General features: G+C 40.5%; 1 protein-coding gene across 2 annotated transcripts in view; it reads right to left on the minus strand.

The window, feature by feature from the left end:
- Positions 1-5,552: 5,552 nt before the first annotated feature.
- The window catches only part of LOC146696509 (netrin receptor UNC5D-like), a 286,577-nt gene continuing 269,118 nt past the window's right edge, over positions 5,553-23,011 (minus strand). For both annotated transcript variants that reach the window (XM_085474633.1, XM_085474632.1), the window contains 3 exons: positions 20,227-20,391; positions 17,530-17,708; positions 5,553-10,759 (listed from right to left, as the gene is read on the minus strand). In XM_085474633.1, coding sequence (XP_085330759.1) covers positions 10,498-10,759; positions 17,530-17,708; positions 20,227-20,391 — 606 coding nt within the window. In that variant the 3' untranslated portion in view covers positions 5,553-10,497. The remainder of the gene's footprint in view (positions 10,760-17,529; positions 17,709-20,226; positions 20,392-23,011) is intronic.

A 23,011-nucleotide genomic window follows, 5' to 3' on the forward strand; every position in this document is an offset into this window, starting at 1 on the left:
TCTAACCCTAAGTTAAGAGGTTAACATTCATAATAATCTAAAAGCCTCAGGATGCTTCATGGTAGACACTATAGCCTAAATAAGTTGCAATCTTGAACTAGTATACAGATATAGCATTTTTAAAAAGCAAACACAAAAGTGAATCCCTGTGAGGTCCAAGTCATCGCTGATGCAGATGCTAATCATAACCCATGATATCTGAATATTTATTTGTTTTTTAAGACTGTGTTTCACGGTCTTGGCAATCAGGTGACAAAGAAATTGATCATTCTAAATGAGACACACCAAAACTGTTTTCCATTACTGGTGGCTGTGGCTCAGGTCGTAGAGCAGATCAGCTACTGATCAGGAGGTTGGTGGTTCAATTCCCCCAGTCTGCATGCCAAATATCCTTGAGCAAGATACTAACCCCAAATTGCCCTCCGATGTGTTCATCAGAGTGTGAATGTTTATTAGTTGCACTTGGGTTTAGAAGTGAATGGGTGAATGAGGCATGTTGTTGTTGCTTTGAGTGGGAGAGTAGAAAAGCGCTATATAAGAATCAGTCCATTTACCTTCCAATAAATATTTACTCTAAATTAGAGTTACAGTTTGAGGCAGGGCTAAGATGGCCTCAAAGTGGTAACACATGTGCTATATTTCCACAGGCAGTATTTCATAATAAGCTATGCTGATGGCTACCTAGGACTGGGCCCATTCATCTCTATGCTGAGCTCACCAGTGGGTTTGTCTATTGACATAAATGACAATAACCTAGCTGGCCACAATGCTAATGTTAGCAGTTAGAGCAGGATTGCACAATTCAGTGGGCCAATTGCCTCACAGCCAAGAGCAGGAGAAGCAATCAATGCTCTTATGAATGTTTTGTTAGTCTTACTGATTCACTTAGAGACATTTGAACTTACTTATCTGTTCCGCCACATTTTACACAGTTTGCATGAAAGGGTGTTTCATCATGCCTCACTTAATCAGACTAGCAGTACAACAATCTTTTGCCTATTACTCATACCTTTACTTCCTGAGCTTTATGAATGGGAACTATCATACTTTAAACCACAATCTCCTCTAACCTCTGGGGAATTGAAGAAGCTATGATTGCTCTAAAAATGTAAAATCTAGCTAAATAATTTATAGACAGTATAGTTGGAAAAGTCCATACAACTCAGTTTACATGCTGGCGGATTACTTGAATGTACTGGCAACTGTGCCTCAAATCAACTTTTACATGCAGCAGGTTTTATTTCTGATACTTTAAGCCTATTCAGTATAACTGGTCATATTCTGGTGGTGAGTTGGATCAGGTGGCCGGTGGAAGACGCTGGACAGACCTGGTGCACCTAAACGCGTAGTGAGGGTGTGCTGGGAACGTCTAGCAGAGGCCCCAGTCCGCGGGATCTTCAACGCACACCTCCGGCAGAGCTTCAACAGCATTCCGAGGGAGACTGGGGACATTGAGTCCGAATGGACCATGTTCAGCGTCTCCATTGCCGAAGCTGCTGCATTGAGCTGCGGCCGCAAGGTGGTTGGTGCCTGCCGTGGTGGTAATCCCCGAACCAAATGGTGGACACCAGAGGTGAAGGGAGCCACCAGGCTGAAGAAGGAGTCCTATCGGGCTTGGTTAGCCTGTGGGACTCCGGAGGCAGCCGACAGGTATCGACAGGCCAAGCGGAATGCGGCTCGGGCAGTGGCTGAAGCAAAAACTCGGGTGTGGGAGGAGTTCGGAGAGGCCATGGAAAAAGACTTTCGGGCTGCCTCGAAGAGATTCTGGCAAACCGTCAGACGTCTCAGGAGGGGAAAGCGGTGCTCTACCTGCACTGTGTATAGTGCTGGCGGAGCGCTGCTGACGTCGACTGAGAAAATTGTCAGGCGGTGGAAGGAATACTTCGAGGACCTCCTTAATCCCACTGACACGTCTTCCGAGGAGGAAGCAGAGTCTGGGGATGAGGGGAATGACCCGCCAATTTCCGGGGGCGAGGTCACTGAGGCAGTTAAACAACTCCTTGGTGGCAGAGCCCCTGGTGTTGATGAGGTCCGCCCCGAGTTCCTGAAGGCTCTGGACGTTGTAGGGCTGTCCTGGTTGACACGCCTCTGCAATGTTGCGTGGAGATCAGGGGCAGTACCTGTGGACTGGCAGACCGGGGTGCCCTTTGTCTCCGGTTCTGTTCATAATTTTTATGGACAGGATTTCTAGGCGCAGCCAAGTGGCGGAGGGCTTTCGCTTTGGTGGCCTCAGAATCTCATCTCTGATTTTTGCAGATGATGTGGTTCTGTTGGCTTCATTGGGTGGGGGCCTCCAGCTCGCACTGGAGCGGTTCGCAGCCGAGTGTGAAGCAGCGGGAATGAGGATCAGCACCTCCAAATCTGAGGCCATGGTTCTCAGCCGGAAAAGGGTGGAGTGCCCACTCCGGGTCGGGGATGAGTTCCTGCCCCAAGTGGAGGAGTTCAAGTATCTCGGGGTCTTGTTCGCGAGTGATGGGAGAAGGGAGCCGGAGATCGACAGACGGATTGGGGCTGCAGCTGCAGTAATGCGGACGCTGCACCGGTCCGTCGTGGTGAAGAGGGAGCTGAGTGTAAAAGCGAAGCTCTCAATTTACCGGTCGATCTACGTCCCTACCCTCACCTATGGCCACGAGCTGTGGGTAGTGACCGAAAGAACGAGATCGCGGATACAAGCGGCAGAAATGAGCTTCCTCCGAAGGGTGGCTGGCCTCTCCCTTAGAGATAGGGTGAGAAGTTCGGCCATCCGGGAGGGGCTCAGAGTAGAGCAGCTGCTGCTCCACATTGAAAGGAGCCAGCTGAGGTGGTTCGGGCATTTGACAAGGATGCCCCCTGGGCGCCTCCTGGGTGAGGTGTTCCAGGCATGTCCCACCGGGAGGAGGCCCCGGGGCAGACCCAGGACACGCTGGAGAGATTATATCTCTCGGCTGGCCTGGGAACGCCTTGGTATTCCCCCGGATAAGCTGGAGGAGGTGGCTGGGGAGAGGGAGGTCTGGGCCTCTTTGCTTAGGCTGCTGCCCCCGCGACCCGGCCCCGGACAAAGCGGATGAAAATGGATGGATGGGATGGATGGATGGTCATATTCTACTAAGAGCTGCATTATGTTAATACAAAGTCAGTATTTCCTAACCCACATCAGAATAAAATCCCTTTATTTCCATCCATCCCTTCTCTTCCACTTATCCAATCCCTTTATCCCTTTATTTTCAGTGGTCAGAAATCATTAGCAGGGTTTTTAACCGTGAAACAGCTGCTAGAATATATGCTACAGCAACTCCATGGGATTAAAGACTAACAAATAGAAGTGGATAAGAAGCAATTCATTAAATGCAACCATTGTGTCAACCTGAACCTTCTTAAACATTACATGCAGTGATTGGAAATATGCTTTAAAAACAAAATGCACAGCAATAACAGCAATACTTTAAACATGCAGTCCGAAACATCAGAGTGTTTAATGACTGAACAATTATATGACACAGTTACACTGATTAAATTCAGTTAAAGAACTGGAAATGTGGCTTATGTGTAACTGGCCTGCACATTATATGAAAGCAACAGGAGTCTGTCCACTCTTGTGTTATCTTCAGCCTTCCCCATTATTCAGAGACAATTATAAATTGATATTTGTTTATACATTAATACATTTTTGATTCACATGCTAGCGTTACTCTTATCAGCTTATACACATATACAGCTAATGATGCTTCCAAAAACAATAACAATTAAAATCACGCCAGGTTAGTAACCGTCAGCTACACTAACTGAAGCGTTTTCTGATGTTACCAGTAGATTGTACACACTGCAAACCCAAACTAGGACAGAGTTTTTACTGACTCCATTGTTGCTGCCAGTATAATGGCACATGTACAAGTAACATTTAAAACTCATTCACCCCATTCGTATTCCAAAGTCCATCAAAACTAACAGACACTGCAAATATTAGAAACTAAAGCTAGTCGCTAGTGACTTACAGCCGTGTGCAAGAAAGTGTTCTCTTGATAGTTGTTTAAATCTCACTTTTTGTCAGTTCTCACATATATTCAAATATTTCCCTATTTCTTCATAGACAATAAATGCCATGCGATGTGCCACACAAATACCAGATATAGAACTGAATCGCTTTGTTCTTTCTGTATTTGTTCATTAATTGTTTTAATCCAAACACAGATCAGCTAACAGGTATGGCAGAATTTCATCTTTACAAAATTCAGATCACTACAGTACTGGCAGTCTAAGACACACCCTGTCGTACATTCCCCCACGTGAGTCAGTCAGCCACACGGATTAGTGAGTTTGCCTACTGAACTCAGGTATGTATAAAAACAAACATTTTTTGGACAGAAAACCCCCACATTCAGAGTATGCAAGGCACATTAAAGCAGAACTCCATAGAAGCTGTTTCTAGAAAGGTCTCTTGTAATACTATTCATAAAATCTCAATGTAATGCTGGATTAGTGATCTTAGCAGAACAATCTTCATCTCCGCTTGAGGCTAGCAGCGCCAGGCTGCATTTGCCACAACAAGCATGAAATACCATGGCCTGTGGCTGCGAACCAGCATTTCACGGGAAATGCTGATGCTAGTAGAAATTATGAAATTACAATTAGATCCACCCAATGTGAGTGCATGATTCTTTTTAACTCATAGACTCATAGTGTTAACATAATGTTGTAACGTTTCACCACTCATCGTGACTTCTTCAGTCTCAGCTGACTGCAGGTTTCCCCAATCCTTTAAACAGTACACTTGCATAATGACTGAAACTAGCACCACTGAAGGAACAATAGGCTGGGAGGTCAGTTCCTAGATCATTGATATGCAAATTCTCATGACCAATTGGTCCCCAAATGTCTGTTCATCAGAATCAACTTTTGGGGATGCCTTAAACCTCAATTTCCTCTAAAGCGAAGAGAAAACTTCACTGATTCACAAAGACTGCATAAAAGTCATTTCACTTCTCACTTAATTTATTACCTCATAAACACTTTAAGTGAAATGAAATTATCATCTCAATCATTTGTTAAAAGCCTTCTTCAGTTCTGAACAATATTCATGCTATTTAGAGCCATTTTGAGAGTTCAACAGGTGAAAAGCCTTTGGACATGGCTACATCGTGATTGTCATTTGTCAGCCTTTTCAGCTCCACAAACCTAAAACAGTGCAGATGACACATTTGGTGCAGAGCCCACAACTCAGCAAATACTACATGTTACAGACTCTGACCCGCGATGTCGCTGGGGATAAAATAAATAAATAAATAAGTAAATACGAAAGCCAAACTATATTCTCCTGAATAAACATGTACACTCAAACTGAACACTTTAGAGAATACAAATCTGACATTTTCCCCCCGGCACCTCGTAGACTGCTTGTTTCAGTTTGGTTACATCAACAAAAAATAAAGCAATGCCTGCAAGCACAACCCCTTCATTTTCATCACAACTACAGTCCCCTAGAGAGGAGGGTATTACTGTCACCCACCAACCCCCCAGTGTGTTGAATCATCCCATGTGCATTAGCCAACGGAAAATGAAAAATAACTTGAGACAAGTTGATCTTTCAACTGTACATTTATTTCCAAAAGGCTGCATATACATTTGCAAATTCTACTGTACAGAAAACATCCAAAATGTCCATAATTATAGATACAGTATACGCAAAGCTGCCCTGGCATTACCAAACATAGCTGTTCAGCACTAGAAAAGCTCTGCAGCCTATTCATTATTATAATCTTAAATACTTTTTTCAACTTATATCTTTAATGTAAGTCAGTATGATTAATTGTTCTTTTTTTTTTTTATCCCCATCTGTACTTTACAAACATTCACCATTTACAGTAGTTAAACAAGGCACAAGAATAGTGATATGAAGCCGAAGGCCATGCGTGAAGCAGGAAAGAGCATCGGACCAACCAACTCAGGTGACGGGAAGTCATGGATGCAACAGTGAAGGTTTTGTCTCATGAAACAGGGTTAGTCTTACACCAAAGCATTATACACAGTGAAAATATGTTTGTGTAAGAGTGTGTATGAGCTCACTTATCAAAGAACTGAATTTCAACGTGTCAATGGGATACAGTAGACACAGCTGATACACATCCAGGATGAAGGTGCACGTTGAGTTTGCTTGTGTGTACCACACAGACAAGATGCTCTTGATGCGACATAAGCCACCGCTAAGCATTACAAAAGCACACGTTTCCTTTTCTGACACTCCACTTGTAGGAATGAAAAGCAAACTCCAGTTAGTCACAATTAAAAGATAAAAAAAAGACAAACAAAAGATTACCTTTCATATTCTTCACTTCACAAGCTTCAATTACAGAATAAATGAATTGAAACTGATTACAAATGCATAGAAATGATGCAGGGAAATAAAAGCGGATGGATGTAACCTTTCACATGTACAGTGCCAGCGGTGTATTCCAGGTGACCATATAAGTTGTGATGAACCACCGAGCAAGAGTTTGTTTCCCTCTCTTTGTTGCAAAAATAGTCAAGAAAATTGAACTTAGATGAAAAATGCTGAAGGACTAGATTCACAGGTAGGGAACTGTCTATGTACCTTGATCAAAAAGTATCAGCACCTGGACCATAAAAATCATTTGGTTAGTCTTCTCTTCTGCTATTCTTAGACTGCTGTGTGGAACTGCTATTAGTTGTACCCAGCATGAACAGGAGATCAGCTAGTTTTTGATTTTTAGGGGCTGAATCCCAGTGTTTTCCCAGTTAGTATATCTGTAACTTTGTCAAATAATAATTGATTTGGTTATTATTTAGTTACAGTAATGTAAGCAATATAGTATTGCCTGTTGTGTTGTTGTATAACAGTGGCAGTGGTTGATCTTCACTTGTTGCATCAGACCAATTTTGTACTTGCTAAAGACAGGGCGATAAAGAGCTGAAAATGGTTCAGTTGTTATAATGAAGAATTCGTTGTTTTCCTTTTCCTGATACAAAAGGCTGAATAAATAAACAACAAAAAACAGCATTTATAGTGCCTCAGTCATTTAGTTTATCTATAGCCAACATTTTATTATTCTGAGTAGGCTAACATCTATAACTCTGTATGTTTTAGTAATACCAATGAATGTCAATGCTGGGGATTGGTCTGAGATTCTATTTTGTTCATTTTTATCCAAATCTGTTACTGTTACTAAATTTCACTATGCATTATAATGTAGAGGTTAAAAATGACCCATTTTCTGTTTCTCTGTCTTGAAAATGAAAATTTGAAGAGTTGGTATTTGATTGAATGCTGAAATGTAGCCTTACTGGAAAGTGGCATGCTTATTTTCAAATAAAACCAACACACAGTTACAGTACATTTAATGGTTATTGTCACATTAGCGTTCAAAGATGTTACAGGAAAAAACACAAACAAACAAAAAACCTTTCATCTAAAATATTCAGCTACAGTGTTCTTCCCAGTAAATCTACCTTCGCTCTAAATTGTGTTCAAATTTGCTTTTGGATAGAAACCTAGCTATAGCACACTCAAAATTGCACACTGTGTGTCTTTGTCCTGATAATGATTTAAGAGTTGAAACAGGTCAAATCTGACATGTTTTAAGGGACCAAATGCTAAACATCTGAATTATACCCATACTTAACTCCACTCTACTTACCTGTAAGTATACCAAACACACATTTTTGTATATTAGCTATTCAGGTTAGCTTAAAATCGCCAAGTTTTGTATTTTCTTTCTTTTTTTCTTTTTTTCCATTTCTGACTTGTGTCATTGTTCTTTCCAGTTTAGTTTTTATTAGTTTCAGTCTTTTTAATTATTATTGTATGTATGGTATATGCGAAAGGCATGATTTAGAAAAATCAGTGCTGATAAGCAAAAAAAAAAAAGAAGTTTTTCTAATAAAAACACAGAGTTTTTGGAAAGCAGATGACTCGTACAGACATCCAAATCCAAAACCAAATCTATCAATGTTTCAAGTTATGATAATAAATTTTATCAAGCTGACAAATAAAAACTAAGAATATTGCATTTATCTGGATTCTTTTTTAGTTTCAAATTTCAGATAATCATTTCAGTTAGTTTGATTTTTACCCTCACAAGTCCAGATTTATATTTTGATTTTGGTTAACAAAAATGTTTATCTCGTTTTATTTTTAGGTTTAGTTTTGTTTAAGTATAATATTGATAATAGCAATATTACCAACCTTCTGGTCTACATGTCCACATTACGTTTTATTTTACATAAAACAATAAAAATGTATCACCCACTCTGACTTTTTAATGCTGCCTCTGCAAACAGTCTAAAAGCACACAAAACCTGGCAATTAGTTTTTTCAAAATAAAGTACATTTTCTTTTGCCAACTTTTTATCAAAGTTAAATTAAAGTTAGATTTCCATACAGTTAGCGTGAGGCCTGTAAAACTGTAAAATCATAAGCTAATGTTGACAACAGGATGTTTTCAGAAAAATTCAATATAGGTGCCGGTTGGGCTGTTCCATTCGCCTGCTCTCTGTGTTACCTCATTGTATTTTGTTTTTATATCAGCCAAATGTTTTTTGGGTAGATTTATGTCTGATTTATAAAAGTTGTACAAAAACAGCTCCCACAAGTCTCACCAACAAGTCTAGGTAATATATTATAACTTAAAGTCACTTAAGACCTTAAACAACCTTTTAGATATGTGTGATAAGTGTTTAGTTTGGTTAAAATTCAGGTCTGTTTTCCCCTCCTGCCATCATTCAACTATTCTAACCTTCCACTACAGCTCCACTCTTGTCACTTGCTGGCACTCTTCTGTTTCAGTATAAATTAGTGAGACTCTCGGTGGAATTTTTCATTGCTAGGCGTAGAGCAAAGGACATTCCGTTCACCAGGGTTGCAGACAGAAATCTCAGTGGCACGTATCAGAAAATTCTAACCTGAAAGTTCACGGCTAGAGACTGCCAGGAGTACGTGCGAAAATATAATTTTGCATAATTTGGCCTTATTCACCCAGCATGCACCTCTCTGGCAAGGTGAAGGTTGTTATGAGACCCGCTGTGATTTCACTCATACAAATCTCTCCGCTGCAAGAACACTGGGTGTTGTTTTTGAATATATCTGATGTAAAAAATACATCAGATATATTCATCAGAAACGTTTCTCCCACAAAACGCTACGTCCAGATGAACAGAATCAACTTTTGGAGATAAAAAGTACTTAATTGAACCTTGAATTAAGAGTCTTAAATAATTACAAAAACACTTTTCTACAAACACCAGCTAAAGCTCTGACAGCTTCAACCTTAGTGTGTGTTCAAATATAAAGATGAGGGGTTAACATTTCAATCTATTCTGACCTGGAGGTCATCAAAAGTTTCACTTACCATTACCTCACATGACTATGACATTTTCCCTTATTCCCTCAGCATGGCGTAGGATTTATATACCTTATATACTGTTACTGTATGTTATATATGTCTGACACTGTCTGTATTCCTTTGTTGTTTTTTGAATAATATGAAAATATGTGACCTCTACAGCCGCGAAATGTCAGTGTGGTGTGTGAGTTGTGTACTTGTGTGGGTGGGTGGTAGACATGGGGGCAGCTGGGTGTGTCAGGGCCTGATATGAGGTCTGTGTGACGGGTGTTAATGGTGGGAAGTGGATGATAAGACGTAGCGATGACCTCTCCGCGGTGCCAGGAAATGATGTTTTACAGCTTCCTCCCTCTCTATCTGCCGCAGGAGGCAACTGTAATGAATTGTAATGCCACGGTTAGAAATCTCACTCTGCCACATTACGCCACAACCAACGGCTCGTTTTCTTTCTTACTTTTTTTCCGAATACAACTGGGGATGATATATTTATGATTATTTTTTGCATAAATGATCACATAAGTGCTAAAATTTCAGTTTTGGGATTTTTTTTTTTTTTTAAAATAAAACCAGGTGATTTTGAAGATACCTGCCTTGAAAGTTCACTATCACAACATTTAAGCAATCAGGAGCTTCCCATTAAAATATAACAGTGGACATTAAAAGAAAAGAAAAACTAGCTTTTAAGTCCTTTTTCATTTGTTGACACGGGAAGGGGAGTGTCAGATCAAACATAGGTGACTAACATTACGCCACAGTTGTATCATCTTATTTGCATATTCAGACTTATATGCAAGCGTGTGGACTGCTGGAAAAGGAGCTCCCTTCTCCTCTAACGCGGGTTCAGACAATAGCAGACACAAAGGGGAATAAATTCACATCAACCTAAATTAAAAGAAGTTAGAAACAAACAGAAAGGACTGAGTGGAAAGGCAGACAAAGATTTACAGTCCAGCCTCAGACGGGTTCTTAAAAGAGAGGGGCAGATCCACAGCAGGTGCCAGCTCACCTCGACCTGTTGTGATCGGTCGCCGTGTTGAACACTGGCACCGTCTACTCACCTCGTGACCTTCTACTGCACCGCCGCAGTGTGTTGTCCATCACTGACTGTGTGCGTACACAGATATATACGTCAGTCTGTCAGTTTTTACTGGCTCTCTCTCCTCTCTCAGCCTGTGTATTCAGAAGCGCAGTCCTCTGTATTCTGACTGGTTAGTCTGCCTGTTCCGTACAGACTGCTTGCTTCTATGTGAATGGAGTCAGATTCGCACTCGTCCTGGTCCTTGGGGGAACTTTTGGAGTGGATCTTTCCAATCTCCTCCAGGGCACTGGCTAGAGAGTCAAGGTCAGAAGTGTCCTGGTGACGAGCCTCCCACAGGCTTAGTATGACTGCAGACGGACTCCGCTGCTTTGCAAAATACCCCAGGTTTCTGTAGAGGAGCACATACAGGAACATGAAAGTAACTGTTTAATTACAGATGCCACATACAAGGAACTTGCAAAAGAAAACAAATGTTTTAATGACTTTATCAGGTGGTCTTAAAGTTTAAATGTAAATGTGTAAATCTGCTAGTCCATCACTCGTGGTAGTTCGCCTGCTTCCTATGTGCACACATGCTACAGGAGTCCTTACACAATATGACTTTTCATTGCACAACCAGTTAACCAGAATCTACATATAAAACTGTATGCTTGTCACTGTGTGCCTATTGGTTAGTCGCTAGTAACAGTCACCTACATAACACTGTAAGATATTTAAGGCCCCATCAACTGTCAATCAAATGGTGAGAAAGGTTTCACTTGGGAGACACCCACTTCATGTTACTAACAAGTATTTTGCCTGATTGCGCAACAAATCCTTGAATTTCACTGACATTCCTCTGTCGTTACATCATTGCTGCTCTCCTTTTTGTGCACACCCCGCCTAACTTTAAAATCATGGAAAATGATCATTATGTTCTGCAGAAGCACTTACTCAGGTTCAGCTAGCTGATGCATGCCCACAGTAGAGGTTCACGTCAGCTCTTTTTTTAAGCCTACTGTATCCACACACATGAATTAGCACAACATTTCTTGAATGCTGTGATGGAATCAGCAGAGATGCTAATCATGTCGCGATGATGGATTGGACTGTTACTGAGGCTATAATCTTGCCAAGACCCCAGTCACATAGACCTAGTGACTGATTGGTGACTGCCTGGCAACCTGGTTGCTAGGGGGGGAAATGTATTTCCTTAAAAGCTGCAAGTAGCTGCTGTGCAGGAATCATGCAGGAATAAAGACAAGTTAGTGTCCCCCTAGTAACCAGCTAGGGAAAAATTTGTGTTCTTTAACTGGCTGGCAACCAATTGGGAAATACAGGGTGCTTTCAGTATATGGAAGCAGTATATGTAAGAGGAATAAAGAAGAGGCATATGGTGCTGCAGCAAAAGTTGGTACAGAACATCCCAATTGTCTGTTAACATTCAGCAACTACTTGTGGTTGTGAAACTGTGAATAGTGTGATGCAAATAACAAACTGAGACCATTTGCCTTCAAAGCAAATGATCTGGTTTCAGCAGTGAGGAATAACTTTAACCAGCAAGCTCCAAAAACCACTCACCAACATGCGCAGAGGATGCCTAACTTGCATGGAAAAACATTTTTGATCTTTCGAAGCAGTTTCTAATTTATCAGACTTGATTGGTGAGCCTTTAAATGCAGTCTTTTGGTCTTGTGACCATAAAAATTAATGCTGAGGCTTTTTCCCTGTTCCCTATCATACACCTAAAATAACTAGCTTCTTGAAGAGTTTAGTCCAGACTGGCAGGGCTATAGCAGTGCCACTGACATTAAAGTGATCCGTTTTTGTGTAAAGTGTTTGCTGCCCTTAAAGAATGAGAAGAAAGACGTCTGTTTCAAGCAACGTTTAGAACTGTGTCTCTGTCTGCCCCTCATCACTGCAGGCTTGTTTTGGACAGTAAAGGTTAGCAGCTAACGAGCGAGACTAGAGTGAAGGCACAGCAGCATTTTGAACTTTTAAAGAGCCTTAAAAAAGTTAGAAATGAACTCTGTAAGAAAGATCTTCTGTATCTACTGTTCCGGCTTCATGTCGTTTACCAGCTATTGAGAACATGAAACTGGAAATTTCAAAGCAATGTGACATGTATTTCAAATCATATTTTATTTCACAATGAAATCTGTTCCTAGAAGGGCACACCTGGGCATTGTGCGCGTGACTTCAGTGGGGTCTTAAACAGTCTTCAACTAAACTCCGCTTACTGTTTTTTGCAATTTTGTGGGAAATCACAAGTCAGCTGGCTGCTATTAATTTTAAAGTGACTGCTATTTTTCTACATTACGTATGCCTGTGAATGGAGCTTCACTGCAAATGCACTGGAACCCACGTTTATGACAGATGTGAGAGTACAGCCTCAAAAGACGTGAGATCACATTAAAAAAAAGAGTAACTCATGTGGACGTCTGAGTATTTATTTACTGACGTCAGAGGTAAAGCTGTCCACTTTAAAGCTGTGTTTAAGGTTTACAGTTTGAATTGAGGAATACAAAAACTTGACTGATCCAGAGCTGGAACGGACATCTGAACCTTTGCTGGCAAAGCAGAAAAAGCAACAAGGACCTTTGACCACGTTATACACATCGAAAGATGAAGCTGCCAAGAGTAGCTTTGTGATTTCACAAATTCACAAAAACAACTATAACTCGTTCTCTGATGGGGAGATTGTCAAAGAGTGTTTGATGGACTCTGCTGCACTAATACGCCCTGAGAAAAAAAACATTTGGAATATGCCCCTCTCCAGGTGAACCATAATAAGATGGATCAAGGACAGTTTGGGAAAGTTGGAGCTTCAGTTGAATACTAAAGCGGACAATTTTGACTTTTTCTCCTTGGCTCTGTGATGTCCGTGATATAGCCCATTTCAGCCGATGGTTGTCCAAGTCAGGCAAAATGTTGAACTTTTGAAATGATGCAAGATAAAGTAAACCTGGAACTGAAAATTGGTACTTTTGCATTGTTTTAAACACCAGGAGGTGTTGTTTAAGTCAGTATAACTGCTGTACCTGTATTCTTCTCTCAAAAAGGAGAACTCACATCCACACATAAGGAGACATGATCCAGAAGATGTTGGTTCTCTCGGATCTACTTTCATATGTGAACAAGCATTCTCAGTGATGAAGTTTAACAAACCCACATTAAGGGCCTGTCTCAGTGATGGCCACATGTATTTCCACCTCAGGCATCAAATCTAACTTGAGCCCCGGTGTTCCAACCCAAATAGATTTCTTCCATTGTTCTTCAGTCTGCATGCCAAAGTATCCTTGGGCAAGATGCTGTGATCTTAAGCAAAGTATTAAGATACTAACCTTCACACTCTCCGATGTGTTTATTAGAGTGTGAATGTTCTCACTTGTTTGTACTTGTATGAATGGGTGTGTAAGAGTAAATGAGGCGTGTTGTATAAAATGCTTTGAGTGCTCAAGTAGAGTAGAAAAGTGCAGCAGTATACTAGAAGCAGTCTATTTGCTTTGTACAAAGTTTGAAGTCTTTAACTTTGGCAAAAACATGCACAGTTGTTTCTGGCACTGCTGATTAAATATTGGTAAAATGTTGACATTTTTAGGTAGAGATAGGATTAATAGAGTTCTTATCTTGACAGAAATTCTTGTGCCTTTTCCACGGTGCACTAAGAAGTGCAAAAAACAAATGGAAGTAGAAACAGAAACACTGTGTGTAGAGTTACAGAGAGCAAAAACTTAATGGAAATAAAAAAAAGCTCAACCACTAAACAGCTACTGAAAAGAGATAAGAACAAAAGTATGAAACATAAGCATAAATCTTAATATCATTATATACAGTAATTGAAAAAGGCAGGAAGTAGCACAGTGTGGGTTAAATTTTTCAAATGTCAGAAAAGGGAGGATTTATACTCTCCCTGTTTCCCAACATCCACTCTATTAGTAGTTTGTAAATAAATATAGGTACTAATGAACAGACCTGTGTTCAGCTAATTCGTCCCAGTTTCTCATGTTGCCCACCCCTGTTCAAGGGACAGCAGACCATTACAAGGTATTTCATAACGGTCATTGCTGCAAATCTTTGATTTGTTTATTGTTAGCTGACTGTGCATTTACACATTATTTAAGGTGAATTTTTAAGAAATGGCAAGAAGAACCCGTATCCGTGCTACTCTACAGAGTACTCTGAGAAATCCATCGTGGCCTGTCATAAAATGCTGAGTTCAAACCTGTGATTTACCATCAATGTTTTTCATCTTTTGTTAGTTTCTTTGCATTTTGTCCTGTCGGGCTGTGTCTACTTTTATTTGTCTTTGTTGTGACTTCTTCTCTTATTTTGATAACTGTAGACCTTTTGCTGTTTTTACTTCCTGTCCTTGTCTGTTTTCCCTCCACTGCAGTAATGACTACCCCGCCTTGATTGTTTTCACCTCTGTTAATTAGCTCCATCTGTTCCCAATTATTCCCCCTCCCTCTCCCCCAGGTTGCCTGTTTGTTCTCCTTTTGGCTCCCAGGTTTACATTTAAGTGATGTTTTCCTTTGCAGATGACATCATCTTTTATTTAAATGTTTCAAAATCTGAATGCAAATACAGTGCACGTAATATGTTGATGAAAATGACCAAGACAAAAATTTTACATGGTCATTCCAACTGCTCTTACACTTTATAGTTGTGTTTTAATACAAAAACACCAATTTAGGCCTGCATGACTGGGGCTACGGTGATTAATTTCACAGTGACTGCCAGCAACTGCTCACACCTGAGTGGAAAACACTGAATTTTCCCTAGCCACCAGAAGCTGCCAAGTAAACTTGGGACAAAAAATAAGAACATTTGTGTTTGGTTGATTATTTCTTTGTTGTAACAATGCTTCTTGCCAAGAAATCTGATACTGTTGGAAAGCCAGCTTATTTCCCTCAAATAGTGCCAGACTTGTAAGGAGGATGTATTTGTGGGTTGAGCAGCAGACCTGAGTATGTGGGTTGCATCAATGAAAAACTTGCAACATTATCTCTGCCACTGCTAAACAGCTTATTCTGCTATTGGCTCCTGTTCGGTGCTGTTTATTGGATTGGATGATTGAAGTCCGAAGACACAAGACATATTGGCAGTTTAATCATTTATTAATTTAATAATTTACCAAAAAGGAGCCTCAGCAGAGTTCAGAAGAACCCTGGTCACGAGCTTGATCACACACTTCTGAGGGACTTCTGGCACATGCAGAATCAAACCAATCAATTGCATATAATAAAACAGTTAAACCTTGGCCAATAACCTCAGTAAATTCTTTTTGTTTATTTTCCCTGTATATCAGGTTAATTCAACTTAGTTTCATCTTGTGGTTCTGAAACCACTGTTTTAGGACCCTGGTTATGGAATCCACTAAAAAACAATAGTTACCTATAATGGCCCCAAAATTGATCGTTTAAAATCCTAATATTAAACCCATTTGGGTCATTGAATCCCCTTTATTTGACTCTTAGAAAATCAGAATACTGAGTGCTAACTGTAAATTAATAGAACTAAAGAGTGTCTCGCTGCAGTAAACACAACCATCTGCTTTTCCATGTACCTAGAATGAAAAGTTCGACCCTTTAAGAATAAATTACCACCGCAAGTGATTACCACTGAACAGAGTTTGCTTTATATTTCATTCTCAGCTTCTGCCAAAGGAAAGGAAAACTAAAGCTTGTTGCCATGCCAATACAGTACAATGCCTTTGTGTCTCACTGAGCAGGGAGTCCAGCTGGGGGCAGTGTTTCACTGCCGCTGTGTGGTTCTTCACAAGAGACACAACAGCAAGCAGCACAAAAAAACTGCAACGATTGGTCACATCAGGCTCAGTTCAAAGCTGCCCAACTTGGAGAGGAAAGCTTATCTGGATAATTTAGAAATCCCAAAAGACTCTTAGATAGCAGCATCTCATGAATCATGCACTTAACAGGAGATCATAGCTGACACCAGCTAAGGCCAAGCAAAGACAACAACTGGGCCAGGGAAATAAGAGTGCAGCGTCTCATCAAAAATGCATATTTGTGTTTGGGAGAAGAAAAAAATCAGCTAAGAAGTAAGTGGTCAGAGTGACAGAAATGTTGGAGGCTCACTGGATTTCGCACTGTTTATGTTTCAAAAGTAGAGTGGATGTAGGTGTCAGAGTGTGTATGATGTTCCACAGCATCCCACAGTCAGTTACACCACGTGCCATACAGTTAAACAATCAGCCGTCTCTCTTGATGCTCAGGGAGCATGAGCAACCTGAAGCTACATTCAGCAGCTTATCAACACCCACAGGAGTCTTATCACTGTCATCAGCAGTGTTGGTCAAGTTACTTGAAAAAAGTAATCAGTAACTAATTACTGATTACTTCCCCCCCAAAAGTAATCCCATTACTTTACTGATTACTTATTTTCAAAAGTAATTAGTTATTAGTTACTTAGTTACTTTTTAAAAACATGATTTACAACCTGAATAGGTGATAAAGCGATAGATCTTTCAGCCCAATTCTACTTTTTCTGCATAATCCATCATATAAAATGTAATCAAATGGAAAAATTCTCTTTTTAAATTTTTTTTTATCAGTTTTAATCTTTTAACTTTATGCATCAAGCAAACATTAAATTATATGCAACATTCTCTGACTGGAAGAAATTTGTTTAACATTTAAATTATTTTCTGCACATTCCAGCACATAAAATAAAATAGGTTTTTGTGTTTACACTCAGTCTTTCAAATAGATGCAAGTAAAACACAGCAGAAAATAAATGAAATCAAAGACTCAGCAGTCGTGTTGCTCTATTTTCACCTGTTTAGCAGGAGTGGGGGCGGGCGGATGTTTGCCCTGGTGCAGGTGTGCCGCATCGGTGGGTGGAAGAATCCGCAAGTTTCTCTGTGAATTGCCCATTCCAAGGCAGCGTACTCGGTGCTTGCTCGGAAGTTTAGGGTTTTTTTCACTGTAAAAATAAGTTTTCTTCCCATGCAGTGAACAGTGGACGCTAATGTTTTTGTCACTTTTTACGGAATCAAACTCAAAGTAAGGTCAGTACTTCCACGCTTTACTTGAAAACTAATCGGATTACCCATCTCTGGTCATCAGCCTGTGTTCATTACAGAGGGCACACACACACACACACACACACACACAGATCATGCGGCCTCAAAGAGGATGCACATCATACACTCACCGATCTAAGTGGAGCTTTTGGGCTAAGAGTTGCCAGTCCTTGCCCTTGGCGTTGGCAGTGTCGAAGGTGGCACAGATCCTCTGGCGGATGGACAGGGGGATTTTGAAGGCCTTGGGCCCCGTCTGGGACGTGATGGTGCAGTCTGTCTGCATAAAAAATGGAACTGACTCCTTTTCGGTCTGGAGGAACAGAACAGAAGCAGACTAATCAGACCAGGGCCAGAGAGGATTTGCAACTCTGCAAATAGTTGAGGTTTACTGGGTCAGGACCCTTCGGACAATATTTTTACACATTAAAAGATCAGTAAACAGACTGTAAGCCAATGAGACAAAAGTGATTGGTGTATGGGGGTACTTCTCAATCTGTGGATTCCTGTGGCCTGTGGATCAAACCATGAAAACCATCTTTTAAGCCTACATGTGGACAGTTTAAGGAGTATCAGTTTTCTGTGGCCTCATTCTCATTTTCATTTGACCATACCAAGATTTCAGATTTAATAAAAAATTTTTTTTTTTACCAAAACAGAATAAAAGTTGCGTCCATCCAAATAAAATGGATGGAGGTGTGAAAAAAATGCTGTCATAACACAGGGGGCAGTAGTGCTGCATTTGACTGCCTCTGTGAACTAAACTTGGAGAAGAAGAAGAAGAGGAAGAAGACAGCACACTGACACAAGAATGCCTTACTGAGTTCACAGTCTGGTTTCTGCTCAGTGAGTGCTGAGGTCATAACTTGAAACATATTGCTGGATTGTGATCTATAAATAAAACACGTTAAAATCTTGCTGTGCGCTGTTTTCTTCTTTGTGTGTCTTCTGCACATGCCCAGTGGAAGAGTTCCCTGCACTGGTTCAAATGTGGATGCAAGCCAGCATTACTAACATAGCACACAAAGTTAGTTATCACAAAGTCGAGTCAAGATACGAGCACCGTAACATAAAACAGCATGTGATTAATCATGATCATGGACAGTTAATATGTTTTTTTTTAATCACAATACTAAAGCTTAGAGAATAGTAAAATGGCTTTAAAACACTTGGAAGCCAACAGGAAGAAAAACGAGGATTCTGTAATTTTTATTTTATTGGTCAGTTTCTAAGAATCTGAGGATAGGTGTCACTGCTGCGTTTAAAGTAATTAAAACTAATTTAAATCAAGTCAAATTTAATGTGGAAGTCCTGAAATTTTTTTAAATATGTTAAACGTGGGCAGCACGGTGGCACGGTGGTTAGCACTGTTGCCGCACAGCAAGAAGGTCCTGAGTTCAATTCCACCATCAGGCCGGGGTCTTTCTGTGTGGAGTTTGCATGTTCTCCCCGTGTCTGCGTGGGTTCCCTCCGGGTACTCCGGCTTCCTCCCACCGTCCAAAGACATGCAGCTTGTGGGGATAGGTTAATTGGATAATCCAAATTGTCACTAGGAGTTAATGTGAGTGCGAATGGTTGTCTGTCCCTGTGTGTTGGCCCTGCGACAGACTGGCGACCTGTCCAGGGTGTACCCTGCCTCTCGCCCTATGACAGCTGGGATAGGCCCCAGCGCCCCCCCGCGACCCTGAAAAGGATAAGCGGAAGCGAATGGATGGATGTTAAAAGTGCAGTAGACAAGCCTTAACCATGAAATTACTTGTGGCAGCAGTTATGAAACCTTTGGGGGAAAAGCAGGATTGATTGCCCTGTGAGAGAGAGCTCATAAGCAACGTTCAGTTGGTATTCTTTTTAACTGGATCTTTCACAAAACCAGTTTACTCATTAACCTAATATAGGCAAGCGATTTAAAAGGAAAGCAGTGTGCTGTTTGAGCTCTGTTACTAATATAATATCATTGAGTCCTCTCCTTCCATTTAGGTCTAACAGCATATAGTTGGAGTAACATTATAACATCTATGTCTTTTTACAGACTTTCGGCAATCCTGAGATAATGTAGCAAGATTTGGATGGATTGAGTATGGTTCGCTCTGGTGCAAAGAAGTGGTAAAGCTGTTTTCAATGATATCCGTTCAACATGGTGGCCCCGCATTGTAAAACATGCTGCAGACCTCTGGAAACGCCTGTTTGCTGTATTTACCAAACTGAAACCGCTGATGTTTTGAATTCAACACATCACACCTATAAAAGCTTTTTTTTCTTCTTCCTGTCTGACAAACTCCACTAATCATCAAGGCAAAATTTAATCAAACCATAAAAAGTCATTGTAAATAATATTTCACGTCTGACTGTGACTTTTATTAGTACTGGTGGCCTTGAGGTAGGACAAGCGCATTTGTGACTGGTTGTGGAAAAAGCAGTTGGGTGAAATCAATGAGCAGCACTCTCTTCTGCCTTAACAGCAACTGCCAAGGTGCTCTTGAGTGAGTATTCCTGACTCCTAGCTGCTCCGGTGGAGCTGTTCAGCAGCTGATAGAAAGCTGTTGTTACAGCAGGCAGCTCCCAGGTGTTGGTGTATGTGAACGTGAAGGCGGCTATTTGCCGGAACATGCGTCCTCTTGGACAAACAGAGGTTAAAAAACACAGAGCAAATGCACCAAACAGCTGGATCTTGTTTTTGGAAAGAAGGGAAGGAAGAGTGCTCTCCTCGCTCTATTAATACACAGCTCAAGCTCAGGAGAGCTGGTCCTGCTCTGGTGTACACACTCCAGGAAGGTTACAAAAAGGTTGAGTGAAAAAAGTGAAACACCCTCCCCACAGCTTCAGAGCCTCACCTCGGCCACAGCCGTATAGACCTGCAGAATCTGCTCATGGCCTTTGACCTGGCGCACGCTGATTTTGCAGGAGAGCTGGGCGGTGACAGGGCTGTATCTCTCCAGAGAGAAGGCACAGTACAGGGGCTGCTGGTTGCTGCACCACACTTGGGGGAAGGAGAATTCCTGAGGAGGGAAAAGAGAGAGAATAGATCAGCGACATCACACTCAATGGTCAATATGACCTAACCCAAATTATACATTATGTTAATATAAAACCAAGTGATATTGTATAGTTGATGAAGTGTACAAATATAAACAGTTGTAATTTATCTCTCCTGTTTATCCAATTCAGGGTCACAAAGGAGCTGGAGCCTATTCCAGCTACCATAGGGCGAGAGGTAGGGTACACCCTCACTATTCTATTGCAGGGCTAACACAGAGACAGACAACCATTCACACCTATGGGTAATTTAAAATCACCAGTTAACCTAACCTTTGGACTGTAGGAGTACCTGTATGTGTGTGTGTGTTATCATTCAGTCTATAAACACAACAGCTCAAAAAGTTTTGAATGAATTCTCATTAAACTTTGTAGGAGTATAGAGTGGAGGCATGTTAACAATTCATTAAAATATGGCTTACATCCACCAAGGTCATCAAGGTCAACTCAATGATTCATTGGTCTAAAATTGACAAGAAGCCTTGTAACTTAGAAACTATGATTCTTATGTTAAGTGTGCTGTGTATTGTCAACGCGTAGAACATACTGTATAAGATTGTAATACAACATGTCAGATTTAACCTCTCCTGTAAAGTCAATAGATTAATCCAGTGGTTCCCAAACTTTTTTTGCTAGGCCCCCTTTGTTTTAGAAGAAAATTTTTCTCGCCCCTCTACCACGCAAACACATCCTCCCACCACACACACCCATATTTTGTTTTCAAACTTCAATGCGGTTCATTTCCCACCTCAAACATTTAGTAAACAATTAAGCAAATACAAGTAAACTGCAATAAAATCAGGTAGTAATAAAATAAACTACTAACTCTTTAAGCTACGTCCAAACCTACACGGGTATTTTTGAAAATGCAGCTGTTTCAATGCGTTTGGGCCTTTCGTCCACACGTAAACAGCGTTTCAAATCAACGAATATGGAGATTTTGTAAAACTCCTTTTTTGCGTTTACGTGTGGACGAGGAATACAGTTTGTCAAACAATGTCAAGGTATGTGCCTTTTTTCACATCACGCTGTGCGCCACGTTATTGTTTACATGAGATTAATTGCAGAATGTCAGAGGCAAAATACTGTTCATCTGACTATCTGCAGGTTTTACAGGCTTACATATACAAACACAGTTACTATCCTTCCATTTAGAAAGGCAGCGGCGTCACGGTGTGATTATTTTACGTGTAGTTGTTTTTTTCCTGGGTAATAATATTCAACATTGCTATCAATACATTTTTCAAAAAATGCCTCTCTGTGCAAAAAAAAAACAACTGTGGGATACTGTTTGTCCGTGATTTGGACAGGGGGACCAAATCGTGGCGGGATCAGCTTGATGTTATTTGTATCCCGCTGTAACTTTACTGTATAAAGAGCTAACATCTCCAAAATGTCAGGAGTAGTTAGTCATTACAAGAAGTGTTTGTTAACTAAAAATCTAGAATGTGGGATATTGTTTGTCCGTGATTTGGAGAGCCCAGCGTGTGCTCCCGACGCAGGGAAAACCAATCCTGCCTTGGCACTTGTGCAGGTGAAGATATGCTTCACCATATTTGGCTTGGAAGGAAGTTGGTTTGGAAACATATTTAGCGGTGCTTCATCTCCTGCTTTGCGTTTGTGTGGGCGCCCCATCAAAAACCTGTCCATAATGTTAGCAGGTTTGGGAAGAGGTTCCCACACTTTGGGAACCTCTGGATTAATCTAAAGGTCAAAGTAATAATGCTGCTATATAGAGCTATTTAAAACTCTGTTTCTCACTGCCATTGTTTGTACTGAGAACATATAGACATAAAGGGAATGATATATGGGGACTCTAAATATCATATTACTTTATTATGGCTTTGTTATGTACATTACAATAACAGGTTATAACAGTTAGAATACACATCAATGCATAAGTACATGTTTTTGAAAAAATTAAATGAACTGTGTAAAAAAAATTATTTATTGCTAAAGATTTAAATGATTTACTAAACAATAAAATGGATGCAATACATAAAGCATATTCATAAAAAAATAAAGTATATTAAAATTGGCTTCAACAGGGTAAATAGGAAAAGCCTTTGCACTTGTTTTTACTGCACTAGAAATGTCTTAAAGTGCATAAAAACCAATGTTATTCCCTTAAAAGTAAATACTTCCCAGAGAGTGAGTGGCCTTGACGGGGATTTGTGCTTTTGGAGTGTTTCGTGTTATAAAAGATTTTTGCCATTTTACCTTTTGTTTAAGTGTATCAGCAACAGGAAATCACAGTAACCACAGCGCCACTTGCTGGTAAAGGTGAGAATGAATAGGAGATTTGTACGAGCAACAGAAAGGCCAGTTTTTGGGGACAATGGATTATAATCAATTTTATATTTGATTCTCTGATATGACTTGTGTTCAACTTTTGTCTCTGCAGCTGTTTTTTTTTTTAATTTTAAAAAAAGATTTGTTGAACTACATGCATGAACAGGCGACATGAATGAATGTTGTAGTAAACAAGGTGATTCCACCACCACTGCAGAGTGCAGCTCGAATTGAAAGCTTTTGCTTGCTGAGCTCACTGTTTAGCAGGTTACCATGCACCAAAAGTGTTGT

The sequence above is a fragment of the Copadichromis virginalis genome, linkage group LG12, assembly GCF_057382275.1.
Source record: "Copadichromis virginalis isolate Kocher_CV1m ecotype Utaka linkage group LG12, C_Virginalis_male_GT1.1, whole genome shotgun sequence".
NCBI lineage: Eukaryota > Metazoa > Chordata > Actinopteri > Cichliformes > Cichlidae > Copadichromis > Copadichromis virginalis.